This window comes from Olea europaea, unplaced genomic scaffold, assembly GCF_002742605.1.
Source record: "Olea europaea var. sylvestris unplaced genomic scaffold, O_europaea_v1 scaffold2654, whole genome shotgun sequence".
NCBI classification, from domain to species: domain Eukaryota; kingdom Viridiplantae; phylum Streptophyta; class Magnoliopsida; order Lamiales; family Oleaceae; genus Olea; species Olea europaea.
This window is the reverse complement of record NW_019244901.1, coordinates 38,659-58,954: the sequence shown is the minus strand read 5'-3', so window position 1 is coordinate 58,954 and position 20,296 is coordinate 38,659. Positions and strand designations below refer to the sequence as shown.

The 20,296-nt window shown below is 32.4% G+C and overlaps 2 protein-coding genes across 2 annotated transcripts; one reads left to right on the top strand and one right to left on the bottom strand.

Annotated features, from left to right (window-relative positions):
* Window positions 1-2,905: 2,905 nt before the first annotated feature.
* Window positions 2,906-6,304, top strand: LOC111383280 (VAN3-binding protein-like). The gene is made up of 8 exons (XM_023007356.1): window positions 2,906-3,483; window positions 3,585-3,656; window positions 3,819-3,887; window positions 3,963-4,320; window positions 4,523-4,690; window positions 5,308-5,357; window positions 5,611-5,668; window positions 5,851-6,304. Exons 1-8 carry the CDS (start codon window positions 3,304-3,306, stop codon window positions 6,066-6,068), a joined length of 1,173 nt encoding a protein of 390 aa, XP_022863124.1. The 5' UTR covers window positions 2,906-3,303; the 3' UTR covers window positions 6,069-6,304.
* A 575-nt stretch (window positions 6,305-6,879) lies between these two features.
* Window positions 6,880-9,847, bottom strand: LOC111383279 (GPI mannosyltransferase 3). Its single transcript, XM_023007355.1, has 6 exons — window positions 9,263-9,847; window positions 8,463-8,744; window positions 8,160-8,361; window positions 7,693-7,844; window positions 7,434-7,596; window positions 6,880-7,322 (listed from the first exon to the last, which is right to left on the bottom strand). The coding sequence occupies exons 1-6, from the start codon at window positions 9,580-9,582 to the stop codon at window positions 7,239-7,241; spliced, it is 1,203 nt and encodes a 400-aa protein (XP_022863123.1). The 5' UTR covers window positions 9,583-9,847; the 3' UTR covers window positions 6,880-7,238.
* Between the last annotated feature and the right edge of the window lie 10,449 nt (window positions 9,848-20,296).

Sequence of the window (20,296 nt, the reverse complement as noted above, 5' to 3'; positions counted from 1 at the left end):
CGGGGGGGGGGGGGGGGGGGGGGGGGGGGGTCCGGCCACGTTTTCGTTATACGCGAAGTAGCATGGAAACTCCACTGAAATGAAAGGTCAAAATCATAAATACGCCAAAAGCTATATGCTTAATAAATATTTTTAGCTTCTTTAACGCCATTAATAATTAATATTAGTACCTTAAAGGTTTTGATTAATCATACTGTTCATTGAAATTCCAACCCCAGATCACAAGATTATGTTTCCATTTTATTTTAAAACGTAATTAGCATAAAACGTCCTTATCTTACAATGTTATTGTATAAAATGTTCATACATTTTATTTTATTTTTGTACTTTTACCTATATCTTCACCTTTTATTGCGGAAATCATCATTTTCATCAAATTTCTCGTGTAAAATAACAATTATACCCATTGTTTAAATAAAACAATAAAAAAGAAAAGAAAAGTTAAAGAATAAATTGCAATCATACTCTCAAACTTTTTAAAAGTGCGAATGAGTCCAAATAAATTATTAAAATGGTAATTATCACAAAACATCTATACCTTTCATCTTTTGACATTTTCACCATTATTTCATATTTCATTACGAAAATCATTATTTTCATCCATTTTTTGAATTAAAAGCTGTAAAATAACAAGTATACACCCCTCTTTAAATAAACAAAAATAAATAATTAAAAAAAGTGATTTGTTTTGTACTAATTACTCTTTTGATAATTTATTTGGACTCATTTGCACTTTTTAAAAAGGATTGGAAGTATGATGGGAATTTATTCGTCAACTTTTCTTTTCTTTTTTATTATATATGTTTATCTTATACGAGAAATTTGTAGAAAATGATGATTTCCGCAATAAAATGTAAAGATAAGGGTAAAAGTGCCAAAAAAATAAAAAGTAGAAACGTTATGCACAACAACATTGAAAAGTAAAGACGTTTTGTGCTAATTACCCTTATTTTAAATGCATACAAAGTAACTCGTAGCTTTTTAATGTTCAATATTATTCACTCACATTATACCATTGATTCAAACATTCCTTCGTCTAATTAACCGAATCTTCAATTGTTTGCTTGACAGTAAATCGACTACACAATATTAAAATAGAATTATTATTATTATTATTATTATTTTAAAATTTGAACTCAAGCTCGAAGACCTAGCTATTCATTTAAATTTCTCAATCTTTGCTCACTGTACCCTTATATCTTTACCTTTAATTTTTAAATATTTTTATCTTTAACATTTTATTAATTAGTACATCTCGCACCGGTGCTTAGCTTATGTTAAGCACCGATGATATTTCATTCACTAATTAAATGTCGTGTCATGTCACCGATACTTAATATAAGCTAACCACCGGTGCGATCATTTCCATATATATATATATATATACACACACACACAATCAAAGACAAGATATACTAATTAATAGTATGCTGAAAATAAAAATTCGACGAAGAAGTATTGACGAAAGATTTACCATGAGCAAAGATTGAGAATAAAAACTCGACGAAGAAGTATGGACAAGAGTTATACAATGAGCACAGATTAAAAACATCCCGTGCAATTAAAATATGGTGGTACTAATAAAAATTAGATTGTGATTATAATTACTTTATTATTTATTATGTTACTAAGAGTCAGTTTGGTAGAGCTTTTGAAAAGTCACAAACTGTTTTTGTACTAAGACATTTCTTTTGAACATTTTTGATAATTTTCTAAAAATATTTTGTCAGATTAGAAGAGATTTTTAAAAAAATTGGCCTAAAGTAACTTTTTCTATTGGAATTTTTTTTTACAAGAAGCAATCTTGTTTAAACACGAAGAAAGAGCGTAATTAACTTGATAATCTTTTTAATTGAACCTATCGAGCAAATGCATCAATGTCATGTCACATGAGCCTAATGAGCATTTTCATTAACAATGTTATTCTGTTGTCCCACAAATCAAATATCTTAGAAGCTAATACATGACTTTGTAGACAACTTTGAGAGAGAAGCCAGTGATGAAAGGTAATTTGATCACTTGTCCATCATCATTACAATCAAAAAGCTAATCTTTGTTCAAATTCTTTTAAAATAAATTCAACCAGGCAAACATTATTTTAGCATGTTGCTTTAATAATACATAATTGGATTATGCTATTGAACATTAAAAAAAAAAAAATACATAAGAAATTATATAAAATGATGTGGAGGGAAGAGATTGAATAAAAAAGTAGATTATGTTTTAAACTGACAAATGATAGAGTGATATGTGACAACCCATTATGTAAAACTTGGTGTACATATAGCAAGGCCCTATATAATTTCCCTAATGGTGGTCCTAACCATATGCTTAGTTATAGTACCTCATAGCTTTTGAACATGTTTCGCACGTAGGATTAAATTATCCCATGCATGCAGTAAACATCAAGAGTATGCTTGCTCAGGATTAATGGAGCTAAAATAATCTAATTAGTGATCCTACCGCATTACAACATTCGATAGAATTTAACATTAACTATCAAACTAGAGTAAGCCGCCTCCTCTATTCGAGCTTGTGACTGCTATTAGAAAAATTGGAAAATTTAACTATTGATCCCACCATATTCTTCGAAGTTAGGCTGTGTGTTTCTGATGCCAGTTTAAAGATATAAAAGAAAGGGCCCTCATGATTCGTTTACAATTTAATCATCAAAGTGTTGATGCCTCTCAAGTGGCTAGCATGTGTTCCTTCTCATTGAATTTTGAGGCCAATCTCTAACCAATCTACTCATCTACAGAAACAAAAAATGTCCAATGGGTCCTCTTCCACCTCCAACAATTTATTTTATTAAAAATCAAAGTTGGCTATTCATTATCCTTTCCAACTGTTATATGTCATCAATAAATCCTCTTTATTTGGGGAATTTTAGTGAGAAGACATAAAGAAACTGCACTCGTTGTCATAGATGCTAATATAATTGAAAGTTACATGTAATATGGGACAATCCAACCAGTGGTAATGATTAAGGGAGAATTCTTTTGTTCCTAAAAACATTTCAGTTTATTTTTGGACATACAACTCCAAGCAGTTACTTTCAGAGTCCTTATGTGCTATATGTTGGCACTTGGCAGGATAGAATCGAGAAACATAACATGCATGTTTGCTACGCAATATTCAACAAAGTAACGAACAACATTTTAGCTTATTTTTCTTCCAATCCTCCCTAAAAAACACGCCAAAAGAGACTTTATGTTGAATACTTGATGTTTATTTATACCTGAACAAAGTAGCCTTTCAGTCATTCAATCACACTCAATTGCTGAAGCCATAGCTCTGAATCAAATGGATCCTAATTGTAAGCCAACACTTACACAAGCACATCCCGAGACAATGGATTTTCTTTCTCAAGCTTGGTGCAACTTCGCCATTCAGGCTCTCCAATCAGATGTACAAGATAGATCAATCATTCTTCAAGAGAGATCCCTCATGAAATTTGAAAATGATGCTAAAACTCCTTCCATGGTGAGTTAACTATGCCTCCACAAAACACTGGCATCAATTCATACATGGAATGCAAGCTGTGATTTCATATGTAGAAAAATAAAAATATTTTCAACTTGCAGAAAATGGAAGGGAGTGTAAAGATGGATGGTGCAGACAAGTTTGTGCCACCTTGGAAATCCCATGATGTAAAGGTAACAGCTAAACCTAGAAAATTGTGTATGTATCAACTTATTTATATCCATATTAAATTGAAACTAATGTGATGATTTTGAAACGTGAATTCCCTTGTGCTTAGACACGAATAAAGCATCAATAACAGATGCATTGACAAAATCTTGTCTCCTTTTCCTCAGTCATGGATTTGGATGCAACAAGCAATGCACCCAGAATTAAACTATAATAGCTATTTCAGAAGGAAATGGGTAAGTCCTCATCTGCTGCTCTGTATTAGAATTTGGTTCTGATAGTACTCTAAATATCTGATATTTTACATGCAGATGTCATGGAAAATAATGCCATTCAAACACTCATCAATCAAAAAATGGCTTAAAGAAATTAAGCAGAAGAGAAAGGAAGAACACAGGTTACAAAAAGCAGAAATACACGCAGCAGTATCAGTGGCGGGTGTTGCAGCTGCCTTAGCGGCACTAGCTGCTGAAAACTCAAAACTGGAGAACACAATAACTGCCAAAGATTCGGCCATGGCTTCTGCAGCTGCCTTAGTGGCAGCACAGTGTGCAAAAGTGGCTGAAGCAATGGGGGCAAAGAGGGAGCAACTCAGCAGTGTAATAGGTTCAGCCATGAACGGCACGAGTGCAAGTGAAATTTTAACACTCACCGCAGCAGCTGCAACATGTAATGAATTATACAGTACTTAGTATAAATTGTATGCACACACACATATGCATATTCCTGTCCTTTGCATCCTTCAAATCTTGCAATTAGAGTTCTTTTGAGCACATTCTCATGTAAATCATTATTGTACCGTCTTCATTTGTCATTTAGAATTTCTCTGGATTATAAATTTTAATTCAACTCTTGATTAACCTCGTTGCAGCACTAAAAGGAGCTTCTACACTCAAAGCACGATCAGGATACAAAAACAAATTAAATGAAAGTGCTCCGGTGCTGCCACTCGAGGATAACAAGGAATCTGATTTTGATTTTGAGAAGTGTAAATGTATTCTATCAAAGGGCACAGAACTTAACATCGAGACCACAGATGGTATGTTGATATTAATAAGCACAAGTTATATGCAGTTTCTAGTGATACAATAGAAACTATGCTGTTTATGATTGGTTGATAAAAATAAAAAGGAAAATAGAGGAATAGATACACTTCTCACTAGGGAACATACACAGGTTTTATACCACCTTTCTTGAGGAGTAGAAAGAGTCATTTTTTGAGTACTTCCCTGAAAGTTGCTTCCTAGAAAGTTAATTAAATAGTTTCATTGTGTAACCTCCATTTATCACCTTCAATAGAAAAAATTATATCAAGAGGGTAAGTACCCCTTCAATTCTACTTCCGCTCATCATTTTCTTGTTTATGAAACAAGGTAAAGAATTTGATTTACCACCAGTTCTACTTCCCATCTCATTTCTCGCAGGAACCAAACACACTTCTGGCCATATTCCCAATTCCTTCCTAATTACCGACTTTTCTATCTAATTTTCAGGGTACTGATATCTATGAAATTTCCAATGTTGTATAAAACTTACTTGGAGAAAACCTATGATGAGTCAAAAGATTTAATAAAAGGCAAACTTTCATTTCAGAAACACTTTTCACAAAATTAACTATAAGTTATCTATTCCTTCTTATGACTCACATGGAAACAGGAAGGTACTTGTTCAGGTCGGTAGCAGCCACACTCAATAGTGAAGCTAAGGTATGAGAATTTCCTTGTATGTAATCCTGACAATTTACTGTTATGGCTTTAACCAAGATATTTCCATCACAACATGAGTGATACAGAGATTTCCAAAATTAACAATAAAGCTCAACTAATTCTATTCGAAAGAGGAAAGAAAAGAAGTGACAAGTCAAACTACTCGACAATAGAGTTAAAAATAAAATTTGTATCAGATGAGAACATGGATTTTAGGTATCATAACCTGAGATCTTATTCTGTATTACTACAGGTTATTCTCAAAATAAGGAATCCAAATGTGCTGAATGCTTTCACAAGACCAAAGGAAAGTATGTTCTTTTTCTAAAGATATTAATTACAGTTCACCATGTTTCAATTTTCATCCTTCAATAAGATGATTTTACTAATTGTCTTCTTTCCATTTAGAAAACTGATTATGGTTGTAGATTACCTATGTAACATTTAATTCAGAATTGAATACAAAAATGTATGTGATTGCACTTTTCATTAGGTATTGTTCTTGACCTACATACCGAGTTATATAAAGATTCAGAAGGAGGTGAAACTGAGACTTGCTATCTTCTCGTACTAACTACAAACAAAGGGATGATCAAGCTAGACATGGTTGACGACTATCAACGTTACAAGACATGGTCCACAACTATCAATCATATGCTAATGCTCTCAACTTCATTTACGGGATATGAACTTCAGTTCTACAAAAACTGAATTTTATACAAAAACTGAATTTTATGCAGTCATCATTTGTCCCTTAAATTCTTGGTATGTAAGTGTGGCTGATAATATTCAAAACTGAAACGTCCATATTTGTTGATATGTTCAATATGAATATCCGTATCATCACAGAATTCAATCTTCGACAAGCTATTGAACATTTTCATCTTCATGAAAGAACATTAACAAGTGTTTGTTTCATCCATCCAAAACTATATCATCGTGCTGAACTTGATTTTTAGACATACACATAATTGTATGTAAATGGAGTTCAAATAATTTCTTGTAACATGTCACCATCATACAAACTTTACATATCAGATTGAAGTCGCATTATTTGGCTCAGTAGTGATAAATGAACAGCTAGATAATGCAAAAATATTTATATTACTCAGTTATTGTAGAACAGAATTATCACAATGCTGATTTAAGGCATTTAATTTCTCAGTTGTAAATGATAAAATACTACATAGTAGTATTTAGAAACTTAAAAAACATTGAATCAGAAAGGGCATAATCAAAGGAAACAGGAAAATTTCACCAGGTTGTCATCTAAGGTAGCAACAATGAAGAATAGAAAGTCCACCTTGGCTCTTCTCAGGTTGTCAACATTTGCATATTCTTAGTAACTTGTCCCAAGAAATATTGAGCAGATTGAAAAAATAATAATAAAAAAAATAAATAAATAAATAAATAAATAAGGCATTATTCTGCTATAAATATCTGCATGCATCATGAAACATTAACTTAGGTTGTCAAAGCTATTGTGAAATGATGCAACAAACATGATAAGCACTTAAGAATCAAAAAGAATCTTTATCTACTAAAATATTGTACAATGCATGAAATTTGCATGAGAACTAATCCTTTTTTCGGAAAACAATCAAGTTCACTCTTTCAGAGAATAAAAATGCTCAATGAATTCTGACCAGTATGTGTACAGCACCAATTGGCCATCACAATATCTTCAACTGAGATCTAGACCAATTGTTCCAAATCATACATTAAAAGAGAGAACTTGCACCTCCAACTCTAAAATCATCAAGATTAAATATTCAAAAATAAATGAAAGCCATACATAACCCCAAAAAAGCTCTTGATCATAATGACAGAACTTGACAATGAACGAGAATTGAATTGAAAAGTCTATATATTTGTGCAGAATCACTGGCCTTGGTAAGCATAAACAGTAACTGATGCCTGTAACTCTCGATCAACCTTGAAGTGAGCATGAAAGAACCTCTTTATCTGCTAATATAGAAACCAAATCAGAATTTCCTAACAACACGCCAGGAAAATGTGAAGAACTCAATTTCTAAAGAATCGAGCATTACTGAATGTAAAAAATTCATTATTGACCTCATGGAAATTATGCGAAACTAGAAACTCTTTTAGTTGTTTTTCCTGGGAGTCAAATAGTACAATGTGACTAGGTAAAGACCAATTTTTTGCGTACTCAGTTGCAAAACCAACTGGATCCATCAAAAACTGGTCTGACTCATCCAGGATCCCTTTCTCTTCACTGTCAAATATCAAGAAAAATTGAACTCATACATAATATAAATCAAAAAACTATATTAAAAGATCGTTAAAACGTGTTGACACGTAATTTTAGTACCTTGGTGTACAATCCAGGAAACGCATAGGAAGGTTACGGTGCAGGGTTGAGTAGTAAGGTGTAGCATGGCAAGGCATCAAGAAAAGGATACTTTCCACTTTATTATTAGCAGCCTCTACGGAGAGATAGTTCATGACATCCTCAGTTCCCCTCTGAGAACCACATTAGCATATAAGAACACCAAATGGAACATATAATTAGCATGTGTGGGTGCATACTTATTTTAATTATGAGAGAGAAAAAGTAGGAGTCTTGATACTTTTTCTCTCCCCTTACAAGAAAAATAAGCATGCACCCAAACATGCTCTACATCAATCGCTTATTCGCTTTGCTAAACTGCATCTGATGATGTCCATTTCACGAGCTTAATAATACATTTATCTACTTATTTTGGGGAAATCAGAGAATTAAAAAACAAAAATAAAGTTGGATTCCTAAAGAGTAAGTAATCAGCATCAGCAAAGTACCTGATGGACCATGTTCATGTATAAGGCCATTGGGAGATTGGTAACAAGCAGGAAAAACATAGACAGGCGTACTTTTGTGAAGCAATTTATATTACTGCCCAAATTTTCTTTCATTTTGCTTTCTAACGGATCAGACCCCCTCATTTTGGCTAATGCAAACCCAGCAAACATCAAAGCAATTGGAAGCACAGGAAGGACAAACCTGTTATATGAAGTCTGATAAGAAAATTACAAAAATTAATGACAGAAAGGTGAAGACTGGCTCTGAATCACAGAAGCCCAAATGTAAAGTATGATATTTACCTGAATTCTTTGTGGCCTATTAGACTATAAATTCCTAAAACCCAGGCAATCAACCCCGAAAGCTTCCATTGCTTAGACATGATAATGCCAGAAATTGAAAATGGTATGAACGTGAAGAGCATGGCCGTGAATCCCTGGGTGATGTACCAGTGCCAAGCATGAGTTCCATAATAGTCTCCACCAGAAGAAAGGAAATTAAACTTCAGAAAGTTTAGAGGAACAAGGACCCATGAGCCGTACATCAAACGATCCAACAGAGAAGTGAGACCAAGTACCAGACCCCTGATATTTATGTTCAGAAAAAGTAATCATCACTTGTTTTTTTACATTTTTTAATTATGAATTTTCAATGACAAAGAGACATAGGGATGGATAAGCATTAATTTATAATATTCACAAATCCAATACAGATTTCAACACAACATCTTTAACTGGTCTAGATATACATTTGGACATCAACCAAATAGCATGAGATAAGTAAAAACTATTCTTTTTTCGTAGAAGTTTTGAAGTTTGAGATTCCTCTGCATTATAATAGTGCTGATGGATGATTCACTTTTAAATACCCTCTCACTAATCCGAATTCCTAATTTTGCATTGTCATGTTATCTATCTGATATGGTAGTCTACGTTCCTATCTATTTTCTTATGCTAAAGGAATATGCCAATTAAGGGACATGCTACTAAAATAACAATTAAACATTGTTGGTCCAAGTTCAAGCAAAAATCATCAACTTTTACTAGCTTCACCAGAAGCAATGACAACGTGTGGGGCAGAGGAAGTTGTCGTTCCCACTTACCCAATAGGAACCGCTTCAAGAAGAATGAATTTGAGCTTATCACATGTCAAGTATAGTTCTAGCAGGGCAACATAAACCCATGTTATAGCACTTGTTGGTCGAATAGCACATGCTAGTGCTGCTGCAGCCAATGCCAACTTTCTTGAACCAGAAGAAACACTTCCGGAAGGCCTTCGCAAGGAGGGCCAATAGTACAAGCTCACGAGTGTGAGGACAGTCTCCATACTATTAGCTAAAGTACGTGTGATGCAAAAAAGCATAAACCAGTTTACCAACTGTGCAAAGAGCTGATATTGAGTTAAGTGCTTCATAATCATCATCAGTTGCAATAATATACGAAGCTATCGATTTAACCAATCAAAGAAGAGTAGGTACAAACTGTACAAAATTTACCAATTAAAAAACAGAAGGTGGTATTAATGGGAGAAGAGAAGAAAGAGTAGGAAAGAAAATGGCATATAGCAACGCAAGGATACTGCCCATTTTGCAACATGGTTGCCAAACAATACCTGAGAGAACTTGTACAAATAGAGATCACCGATTGCAGAAAATAAGGATTGCAGCAATCGTGGAGCCCTTGTCTGCAAAAAATGGCAGTAATTAGAAGATACACAAAGTGCTAAATATTCATTGTTTCAAAAAAAGCAATATAATAAACAAGTGCTAAATATTCATTGTTTCAAAAAAAGCAATATAATAAACAAGCAAAATCACATCAAATTGTTTCTTAGATTGTTGCACTTGCTACATTGCTTTCCCATATTGAAGTCCAACATAGAAAATTCAAGACAATATGATCAAGCACTACAAAATTTCACCATAAAAGTCAAGATATAAATCATATTTCATCAAGAACTTTAAGAAGATAAATATATTTGGAATTATGTGATGATTTATGAAGCATGGATAGATTACATGCTTGAATGTTATTTGCGCAAATAAATTAAGTTTAGCATTATAAAATATGAGTTGGTTCGCATGTTTGATAGATTGGACCAATAGAACTTAGATCCTAAACCCAAAAATTATTACATTATACATTCTTAAACCAAATTTAGAATACTTTGGGCATCATTTTACTATCATAGGAAAATATGGATATCAATAGGGATTTCAAGTGTGTAAACTCTTGTGTAATTGTCTAAGGCCAAATGAATATTAGGTAAAAATCTTTAGTTAGGGGTCAATTTATGAGAATAAGTATTTAATGAGGGACATTGCACTAATTACGACCAAAAAAACCTCATTGTGAAACCCTCTTCGTAGCCTTTATAACTCAAGTGATTAAGTCCGCAATGGTAATTAAAATCTGGTGCCCTACGGTCATTTGATTTAGAAGTCATCAATTTAAAACTCACTATATGGGTCATTTTAGAAAGATTAATAGAGAGAAATTTGCGCGCGCACACACACATCTATAAACATTTATTTCAGACAATTAGATTTTTAACAATGGATTATTAGCCTAATTGAGTCTTGAATGTTGACACAATCAAAAATTTAGAGAATACTTATTTGTTGATATATTGACTTGCAATTTGTTAGATCCATCTAGACTAGAGTGTGTGAGAGTTAGTATAAAAATTCAACTTTATGGCACCCCTTGGGAGAAGAGTAAAAAAAGAATAAGCTTGAAGGTATGTGAAACTCACGAGTGATGAAAGAACAAATTTGGCCATTAAGGGTCGAAAATTGAAACAACTTGTGATATTATAATATTTTACTTAATTCTTCACACAAACATAATTTTGCATTAAAGAATTGGATTTTAATTTTGATATTATGACCTTGAAGTTGTCAATAAATTTAATACAATGATTTTAATCTTGAGACAAGACGACATGTTTTCTAACGAAAATATTGTTGCATGTTCGTTTGTTTGTTAAGTTAAGTTATAGTTTTGTTTGAGCACAAATAAATGTTTAAATTTGGAGGATATTTAATAAGTATATTTTGTACACTTATTCATACTTTAAAATATTAATATTTCGCTGTTCTTTTGATAAATTCAAAGTAATCTTGTGTATAAAACTTGATGATCAAAAAAAAAAAAAAAAAGGTGAAAAACATAAAACTACCTATCCTATGAAAAGATGAATTCCCCAAAAACCTAGAAATTGTGAGCGTGCGAGAGAAATGTGGAAAATGAATTGGTTGGAAAATTTTGACTATCAAACAAGACAAAAGTGGGAAATGAAATTTGTTTTCCATTTTCCAAGAGAAATTTTGGGCCTATAAAACATAGCCATTGAATATTTTTAATGAAATAGTAATTTTTATATGAATTTTCGATTGTAAAGTATTTGATATTTTTATTCTAAAGTGGCATGATATGTTACTTTTGATTCTTTTGAAATCAAAAGCGATGAATTTTATGTGAGATAAGTATCATTTAAAAGTCCATTTGAAAATTAAAAATAGCTCGAATTCATTTGGAAAAATAACTCTTGCTTTACATGTGATTGTGATTGTTAAGGTACAAAAATAAGGAGTTTAGCAAGATCATTTAGCCATTGAACTTTTAAATATTTTATAGTTAAATTTCTATATAAGCAACATCATATGTCATTTTCTATTTCAAAATTGACACATTTTTAGTATTTTTTATTTCAAAAAGTAAAAATGGCATAAATAATAGTTTCTAATATGTATTCTATTCTATTGTAATGAGAATATCGAAAGACAATTCAAAATAAAAAAATCCAAACGCTCGTTTCACGAATCTTCAAACTTCTCATCTTTTGTGACTTTTTATTCATTATAACATTTGAAATGATTTCACTTCCTGCTTAATTCCTGATTTCTTCAACATTTATATTCGTGATATTGCTTCCATTTGCCTATATACTAAATGAAGATATCAATTTTATTCATATTTGCAATAATAATAATAATAATAATAATAATAATAATAAAATTAGAGAGTGTGCAACTTTCTTTTATGGAATGTATCACATTCAACAATTCAGCACCTTAATTCATTGTTTCTTGAAGATTCAACCTCTTTAATCATTCAGCCAAAATCTCATAGTAATAGTGTGAAGATGAAAATTGAGCCCAATAGCCCATGGTAGAGAGAAGTAGGGTTCTCTTCTCTATAGCAAATGATTTTACATTTTAGGTCCAAAAGAAAGTTTATACTCAAAAAGGATGTAAATTTCAATTTTTCCCCCAAATTGGAGGACACATTTTCAACTTCTTCATATTTGGGTCATATGAAGCCTAATTTTTCCTTCTCCTTCTTTCGCTTCATATTGGTTTGTTTGAACTCTATTTTTTGGAGAATAAATTTTGTATAGTCATTTTTTAAAGAATGTGTAGTTAACAGGTAGAATAAAATTTAAGTTTATGTGAAAAATTATGTTATTGAGAAAATATAGGATTGAAAATGAATTTTTAAAAAATAGAGCTCAAACATGGGTATTATTTTCTTTTATCTTAAGATAAATAACAAACTTTTTTGGAATTTTTTATTTGGATAAAAATAAAAACTAAAAATTGGGACACTTCACTATAATAAAAATAGCCTTTTGCAACACGCAAAAGGGATTGACATAATTGGGATTTGATAACATTTTTTAAATGCATGTTGCTAATATCTAGTAAGGTTCCTTGACTGGTGCAAAAAAATCTATATATTTCACATTTTTTGCAGTGTTCAATGATTGTTATTAAAACCTCATCCTATAGCAACATTTCTTGCATGTTGCTAAACAATTAATATGTGGCTCTTTATCAATGTCGTTGACAATTGCAAAAAGTTCAAATATTTCGCATTTTTTGCAACATTCAATGAACGTTGTTAAAACCTCGTCCTGTAGCAACGTTTTTTGCATGTGAGGACAAAAGGATATCCTTTCTGGACAAAAGGATAGAGCCAAAAATATATTGAAACTAGTACATTCTGATATGTGTGGACTTGTGAATACACTTGAGAAAAAGGATACCTTATGTGTTGGCAGTAGGTAGTTTCATGTATTATATGCTATGCAATAGACCTGACATTTGTAATATTGTTGGTGGGTGAGTCGAGATCTATTTAACTTTAGGATCGAAACATTGAATTGCGATAAAGCATATTTTTAAGTACCTCCGGAAAATAAGGAATTATATACTCCTCATCAGATCTTGTTTTTGATAGGTTAAAATGATTCAGACTTTCAAAGTGATGAAGACTATCATAGGTCTGCGTCGATATCGTTGTTTGCACTTGATGGTTGGGCCATTATTTGGAGAAGAATCAAGTAATCATGTATTGCTAATTCCACCATTAATGTTGAGTATTTAACAACTTGTGTTGCTACTAAATTAGCTGTATAACTTAGAAAATCCTTACAAATATCAAGGTAATGCTTGCATCTACACAGTTCTTTACACTGTAATGGGATTACAGTAGGACTATTGCAAATGCTAAAGAACTAAGAGTCATCGGAAGGGTAAACACATTAAACAAAAATATCATCTCTTAAGAAAGATAAATGATAGAAAAAATATGGTTGTCAGTAAGATTGCTACTGTGATAATCTTGTAGACTCGTTTACTCAAAGCCTATCAGTTAAGGTTTTCAAGAGACATCTACAAGATATGAAGTTACAAGGCATGACACATATACTCTAGGGCGAGTAGGAGATTTGTTGGGTTGTGTGCTCATATAGTATATTTTGCTATGATAAAATATTAATTTATAACAAATAAATTGTTGTTTTATTTATTTATTGCATTTATTATTGAGTATGTGAATTAAAGTGCCTATGATTATTTGTAATAATATAAGTTCGATACTTGTCTGGAGAAGCATTGTATAACAGAACTTATATTTTGATCATAAATAATCTGTTCACAACCAATTTATAAGGGTTGGCCCTTATACTGAAATGGTGTAATGTTGACTGATTCACCATCGAGATTTGTGATTTATCCTTAACACATAAATAGTTAAAGGTGACATCAGTACACTTGGAGTTATTGAATGGACCATGTGTCGAGTTTAATTATGTAGCATGATCATGTGGAGAATTAAGTTCCACTTGATTGTTGTGTATTTCATCTAAATCTCTCTACAGGGTTATGTATATATTTTTATGATTTTAGTGGTTCTTTGATTCATCAACTGGTGAGATCAATTTGATTAGTCAGATATCTTGATGAGTTGAGAACTTGAGAGTGAGCGAAGTAGATGATATGAATTCGTGTCGGGAATCGTCATCCTGAAAAATGGGTAGAGCCACTACTTAGGTATATTCTGTTGAACAGTAAAATCTGAGTTCAATGTTTAGCGATGCCTAAACTTTGATATCGTGATTAGTTCACATGACTGTTGAAGAAAATGATACTTAATTTAGAGAGAATAATTAAAAGGGCAAAACGATCATTTATGCTCGTACCTAATTATCGGATCTTGGATGGAGATAAAACACATATACGGTAAGTCAGAGTAAAGTATTATAGATTTATTGACTTTTGTAATCTTGTACATTTCAAGAGTTCAGTCCTTTACTTTTAGTGAAAAAGTAAATACTAATAATTGAATTGGGTGGTCTATGATCAACTAAACATGATCTAATTAATGGAGCTTGGATAATATATGTTCAATTAGGTTCTTGTGGTAGCTCTATAAAATATTTGAACTTAATTAAGGTAATTATAATAGTTTGAGGCTTAATTTTAATTAAAATAAAATTTTGTACTTAGTTGTAATTACTGTAAAAGTTGTAAACTTAATTGTAATTGTGATTGAAGTTCTAGGACTATGCATATAATTAAATATAAACTAATTGGATTTAAACTTTAATTAAAACTCATACTTAGATTTTAGTTAGAACTCAAATCTGAATGTGAAATTATTATTATACAATGATTGAAACTATTCTATCTCTATAAATAGAGATTAGATGGAAACTAAACATCTTACGGAATTGTACAGTAATGATAATACATAATTCCATAGCGTTCAAATTTTGGAGAGAAAAAGAGAGAAAATTTATTTTTCTTGCTTTTATTAATTGTCCAAATAAAAAATTAGTTTCATGATTTAACTAAAAGAATGTGTCCATTCATAAGTGTGTCTTGGCTTTGGAAAATACTATATAAGACTTAGAGGTTTAAAGCATCAAGTTCTTAAAATTAAAAGTTGGAAGTTTGTGATCCTGAAAATGGAAGTTCATCATTCAAAATTTATTCAAGAATTGAGCATCGAATTTAGGTAAAAATTTGAATTTTTTGTTCTTTAATATAACACACACGTGAACATCTAAATGATCTTGTTTATTAAGTTAAGGAATTTTTTTAATTTCTTATTAATTCCGCTTCCACATTCTAACACAAGATGCATGGGCTGAAGAAAAAGATAGGTACTCTTTTTTCGCTTCCTTTGATGCTTCAATGAACAATAGTTCTCCGTCTTAGTAAATTTAGAAGAGTAATCGACACCTCGGGAGTTACATGCGTAACTTAATGTTATGTTCACGTAGTGATATTTTATTTTTTCAAGAATACTACCCTGTATGTAATCTATATCCGTGGGAGCATACTTGACAAGAAATAGACAGGCGATGAGAGGTTCAAGACAAGGTAGCCTAATAGCGTTTTTCCTTCATTTGCATGGTCGTTTGTTTGTAATAATAAGATAGCTGGCTATAGAAGGTGGATGAACATCCCTAGTGCGAAAGTTGTTGCTTGTATGCTTGTAATGTAAATAATCACTCTTTACGTACTCAACGATCAATTTAATTAGTTAATTCTTACTTGGTCAATTATGATTTCTGCGATCAGTAAGATAACACAGAGTCGCCCTACAACATTATAGAGTTTCTTAAATAATTAAACAACGAAAAGTAATGAAACCCTAAAAACAAAATTGAATACATAAAGGCGAAAATATTCACAATTATGATAATTTATTGATTATTTGGAAAGGAACTTGTGAAAGTTTAATTCACGTTACCCCATGCTTAGGAAACAGTCGATGGCATAAACACAAAAATGGATGATTTTACAATTAATGACTCGAATCCAAGTGCTGTGAAATGAACTAACTTTACCATAAATACTTAATTTGGGTGATCAACATGAATAAATACCCATAACCAGTGACAGAAGCACAGATGGAGGGGAATAATTGGCTGCCAGAAAAATTATTTTTTGTTCAAGGCTAATTAATGTTTGACATCTGTCCTTCTATAATAAATTCCTTCATCTATTTTTGTCGACCCCGCTACTCATCCTGTCCCAAAAATAGACTAAAAAGGGCTGATGCAGACTTGGTTTAAATGAAGGAAAATTTTCATAATTGAGAGATTAATAAGTATGGTATATTTCAAAATTAAGAAAATAAGTTTCAAAATTTAAAAATCAGATTTTTATTTAAATTTATTTATGATTTAATTATTTTATTAATTTAATATATTTAGGTCACGGATCTATATAATTTGGTCACGAATTAACAATTTAATTAATAATTTATTATTTTTTGGTCACAAATCAAAAATTTTATGTCACAAATTATTTTAGATCACAATTTAAAAATTTTGCAGGTCACAGTTTGTTCATCGATCACAAATCAAAAAATTAATTAGTCACGGATTAATTTCTAATCACAACTTATCGATTTATTAGTCACAACTTATTTCTTGATCACAAATCAAAATTTTATAGGTCACATATTATTTTTCGATCACGAATAAAATTTTTTATAGGTCACAAATTATTCATTAGTCATAAAATCAAAACTTTTATTGGTCACAACTCATATATTCATTTCAAATTATTAGATTAATTGATCACGATTAATTTTTAGTCACAACTTATCAATTTATTGGTCATAACTTTTTTCGGTCACAAATAAAAAATTTCATTGGTCACATATTATTTTTGGGTCCTGAATAAATTTTTTTATAGATCACAAATTATTCATTGGTCACAGAATCAACTTTTATTGGTCACAACTTATTATTCATTGCAAATTATCTAATTTCATCGGTCACAAATCAAGTCAGTTTATTTGTATGTCACAGATTTTCAAATTAATTGGTCACAAATTATTTTCAGTCGCAAATTATCGAATATTTAGGTTACAATTAATTAGTTGGTCACGAATAATTAAATGGTTGATCACAGACCGCCGCTGCCACCGTCGTCAAAAAACACCACCACACCACACAAACGCAAAAATCAACCAAAATAATGTCATCACATAATTTAACTTGGACTTTGCAACCACCTTAATGCAATGCCACTACTACCACCAACTCATCGGATCGTGACCAAATAGTTATAGCACCAAAACACTTGACGCCGCACATGTGACCACCACCACCACCATCACCACTACCAAACCACCTCAAAAAACTACCACAAAATCCACCTCAAAACCACCTGTGACCACCGCTAGCACCACCACCCGCCACTGCCTGAACCATCACACCCGCCACAACCACAAACACGCCCAACAACAAAACACAAACTTACCCCCAACCCAACACAAACGCATCGCCATAAAAAAATAAAATGAATTATAGAAAGCAAGAAATCGAAATCACAAATCTGAAAGTTTAATTTTTGAATAATTAATTAGTATAATATCACAAATCACCACTAGCCACCACCCCAGATTCGACACCCACATCACACCTCACTGTCAAATGAACCATTAGTCACCACCACCAGCAGATCTGACACTGCCAGCCACCACCACAGTACCACCACCGACAGAGGGATCGCTGCAGATTCGGGCAACAGCACCCGCCGTCATCGTCGTCGTCTAGGAGCAGCAAGGCATTGCTGCTGGTAGTGCCTCGCCATCTACGTTAGCAACAGGATGAGGAAGACTCAGCGAACGACTACTGCCTTGCTGTCCCTAGTGAGGTTGGTTCCCGAATGGATGACGACGGAGAAGGAGAGAAGAATGGAAACTGAGAAGAGGCTGTTGGAGGTGACATTTACTCCATTGTGATGGCTTCATCGTCACAGTGTCGCCGAGTGAGTGATCGATCACCGGAGAGAAAATAAAAATGAGGAAAAGAGAGAGAGAAACGAGAGAGAGAATGAATGATTCAGGATTAATTGATTTATTAAACCTTAGAGAAAAAATGTAGCGAGAGAAAAAATAAGTGAGAAAATTAAAGTTTTCTGATTTTTAAATAGTAAAATTTTTCATCTGATTTTGGAATGTGGAATTTTTAATGTATGGTACGCAAAAGGCCCAGTAAAAACCAAAAAGAAAAAAGAAAAAAGAAATTATATTCTCTCCCTCCACAAACCAAAGCCGAAGCGAGAGCCCCAACTTCCAAACCCTAAGCACAACTCCCCCATCTCCGGCCATACTTCTAGCCGTGGTAACGCCATGCCCACTTTCATTAAAGGTTTCGCTATCAGTCGACCTACCATATCTGATCATTGTTGAAGCCCTCACCATCTCCGACTGCAGTCATTGTTAAACCAACAGACCTTGCAACATGTTCCCGATAAATTATAGCCATCGTCTCAACAGTAGGTGTGTTTATTGTACCGGCCCCCAAGAAATAAGTCAATCTTTTTTCAACTTTGCTTAAGTAGTATGCTGTTTATTTCATTAGAAGGTGGTTTTCCTTCGAGATGTCATGCGTTGACTTGGATTTTCGACAGATTATTAGGGAATTTTTAGTATTTAATCAGTTCTTACTACTTGTGTTCTTCAATTTCGAAACTATAATGAATTATGGATTATTGACTTTATTGAATTGTGTTTTAACTATATTTTTTGGGTATTTGCAGTAGTGGTAAATTTTGGAACTATATTGAATTGGTGGACTAGCGACTTCACTTTTATTGTTGGTGGTTGAAATGGATTATTTGATAGATTTTAGTGGGGGTTGTATTGTGTTTAATAAGTTGTGATTAATTTTGTTATCCAATTTCAAAATGTACTGGTGAAGTGAAACTATATTTCTTGGGTATGTGCATTAGTTCTCAATTTTGGAACTTAATTGAATTGTTAGATTACTAACTTCACCTTTATTGTTGGTGGTCGATTCCCTTCGTAGAATGCCCAAAAAGAATTTCGAAATCTGTCATAATTATAGAGCTAAAGATCACTTCTTTGCCCCGTTCAAATTTATTTCCTGATGGATAATTATCATTTACCTGAATTATTTTCCTCTTATAGAACTAATCTTATATGAAATTCTATACACCCATTTTTCCTGAACTAATTTCCGTCCAGCAGTTCACCAAGCTGAGCTCCTTTCGCCAGGGGAAAAAAAAAAAAAAAAAAAAAATTCTCAAACAATTTGAATTCACGAATGTCCAAGAAATACACGTTGAACCCGCAAAGTTATATTTGTAGTTAACATACCTTTATATGTACTGGCTGGTTTCTGCGAATAGTGTACAACAATGGGCAAAAATTTCAGTTCTTCATTCTTATCGGAGACGTGCGGGTCTTCTACTGATGTCGAAATTCGCCAAAACATCCAGGAATATAGTTGCTGGCACCTTAAAATTTCCAATTAGGTGAAAAATCGTTTTTCAAAAAAAAAAAAAAAAAAAAAAAAAAAGTGCTATGTCGTTTTTGTAAGAAAGAGGAAGTGGTTTCTTGGGTTTCCCTCCAACTGGGTTGTGCTGTATAAATTATGTTTTCCTCCAAAAACCATGGATATGTCATTTATTTTGAAACCCTATTTTCTAATCTATTTTCATGCCTATCCGACTAGAGAGAAGGATTTCACAATTATGATAAATTATTATGTCATGGAAGAGTGAGATTATTTACTGCTGATGCTAGCTCGTGGGTTTTTATTTATTTTTTTTTCCATGGTAATGTTAGTGTAATGTGAAAGTTTAGACAAGTTTACATTTCCAATTTCAACGGGCTGTATTATCGATTCAATTTTTGCTTAAGATTAAGTACTAGATTGCAAAAATCTTGTTGACAGAGACATTTGAACTCAAAGTAGGGGTGGGCGCGGGTCGGTTCAGAACCGAACCGAACCAAACTTTTCGGGTATCTAGTAAATGGAACCGTCGGGTCCAAATATAATTATGGAACCGTTCGGGTTC

What these genes read in the sequence shown, in the direction of transcription:
- LOC111383280 (XM_023007356.1), top strand. Translation starts at nt 3,304, where the DNA reads ATGGATCCTAATTGTAAGCCAACACTTACACAAGCACATCCCGAGACA. An exon ending in ATGCTAAAACTCCTTCCATG is followed by an intron (nt 3,484 to 3,584) that starts GTGAGTTAACTA and finishes TTCAACTTGCAG; the next exon opens with AAAATGGAAGGGAGTGTAAA. An exon ending in GGAAATCCCATGATGTAAAG is followed by an intron (nt 3,657 to 3,818) that starts GTAACAGCTAAA and finishes CCTTTTCCTCAG; the next exon opens with TCATGGATTTGGATGCAACA.
- LOC111383279 (XM_023007355.1), bottom strand. Translation starts at nt 9,582, where the DNA reads ATGATGATTATGAAGCACTTAACTCAATATCAGCTCTTTGCACAGTTG. An exon ending in CTTGAAGCGGTTCCTATTGG is followed by an intron (nt 8,745 to 9,262) that starts GTAAGTGGGAAC and finishes CATAAATATCAG; the next exon opens with GGGTCTGGTACTTGGTCTCA. An exon ending in ACATGAACATGGTCCATCAG is followed by an intron (nt 7,845 to 8,159) that starts GTACTTTGCTGA and finishes TGTGGTTCTCAG; the next exon opens with AGGGGAACTGAGGATGTCAT.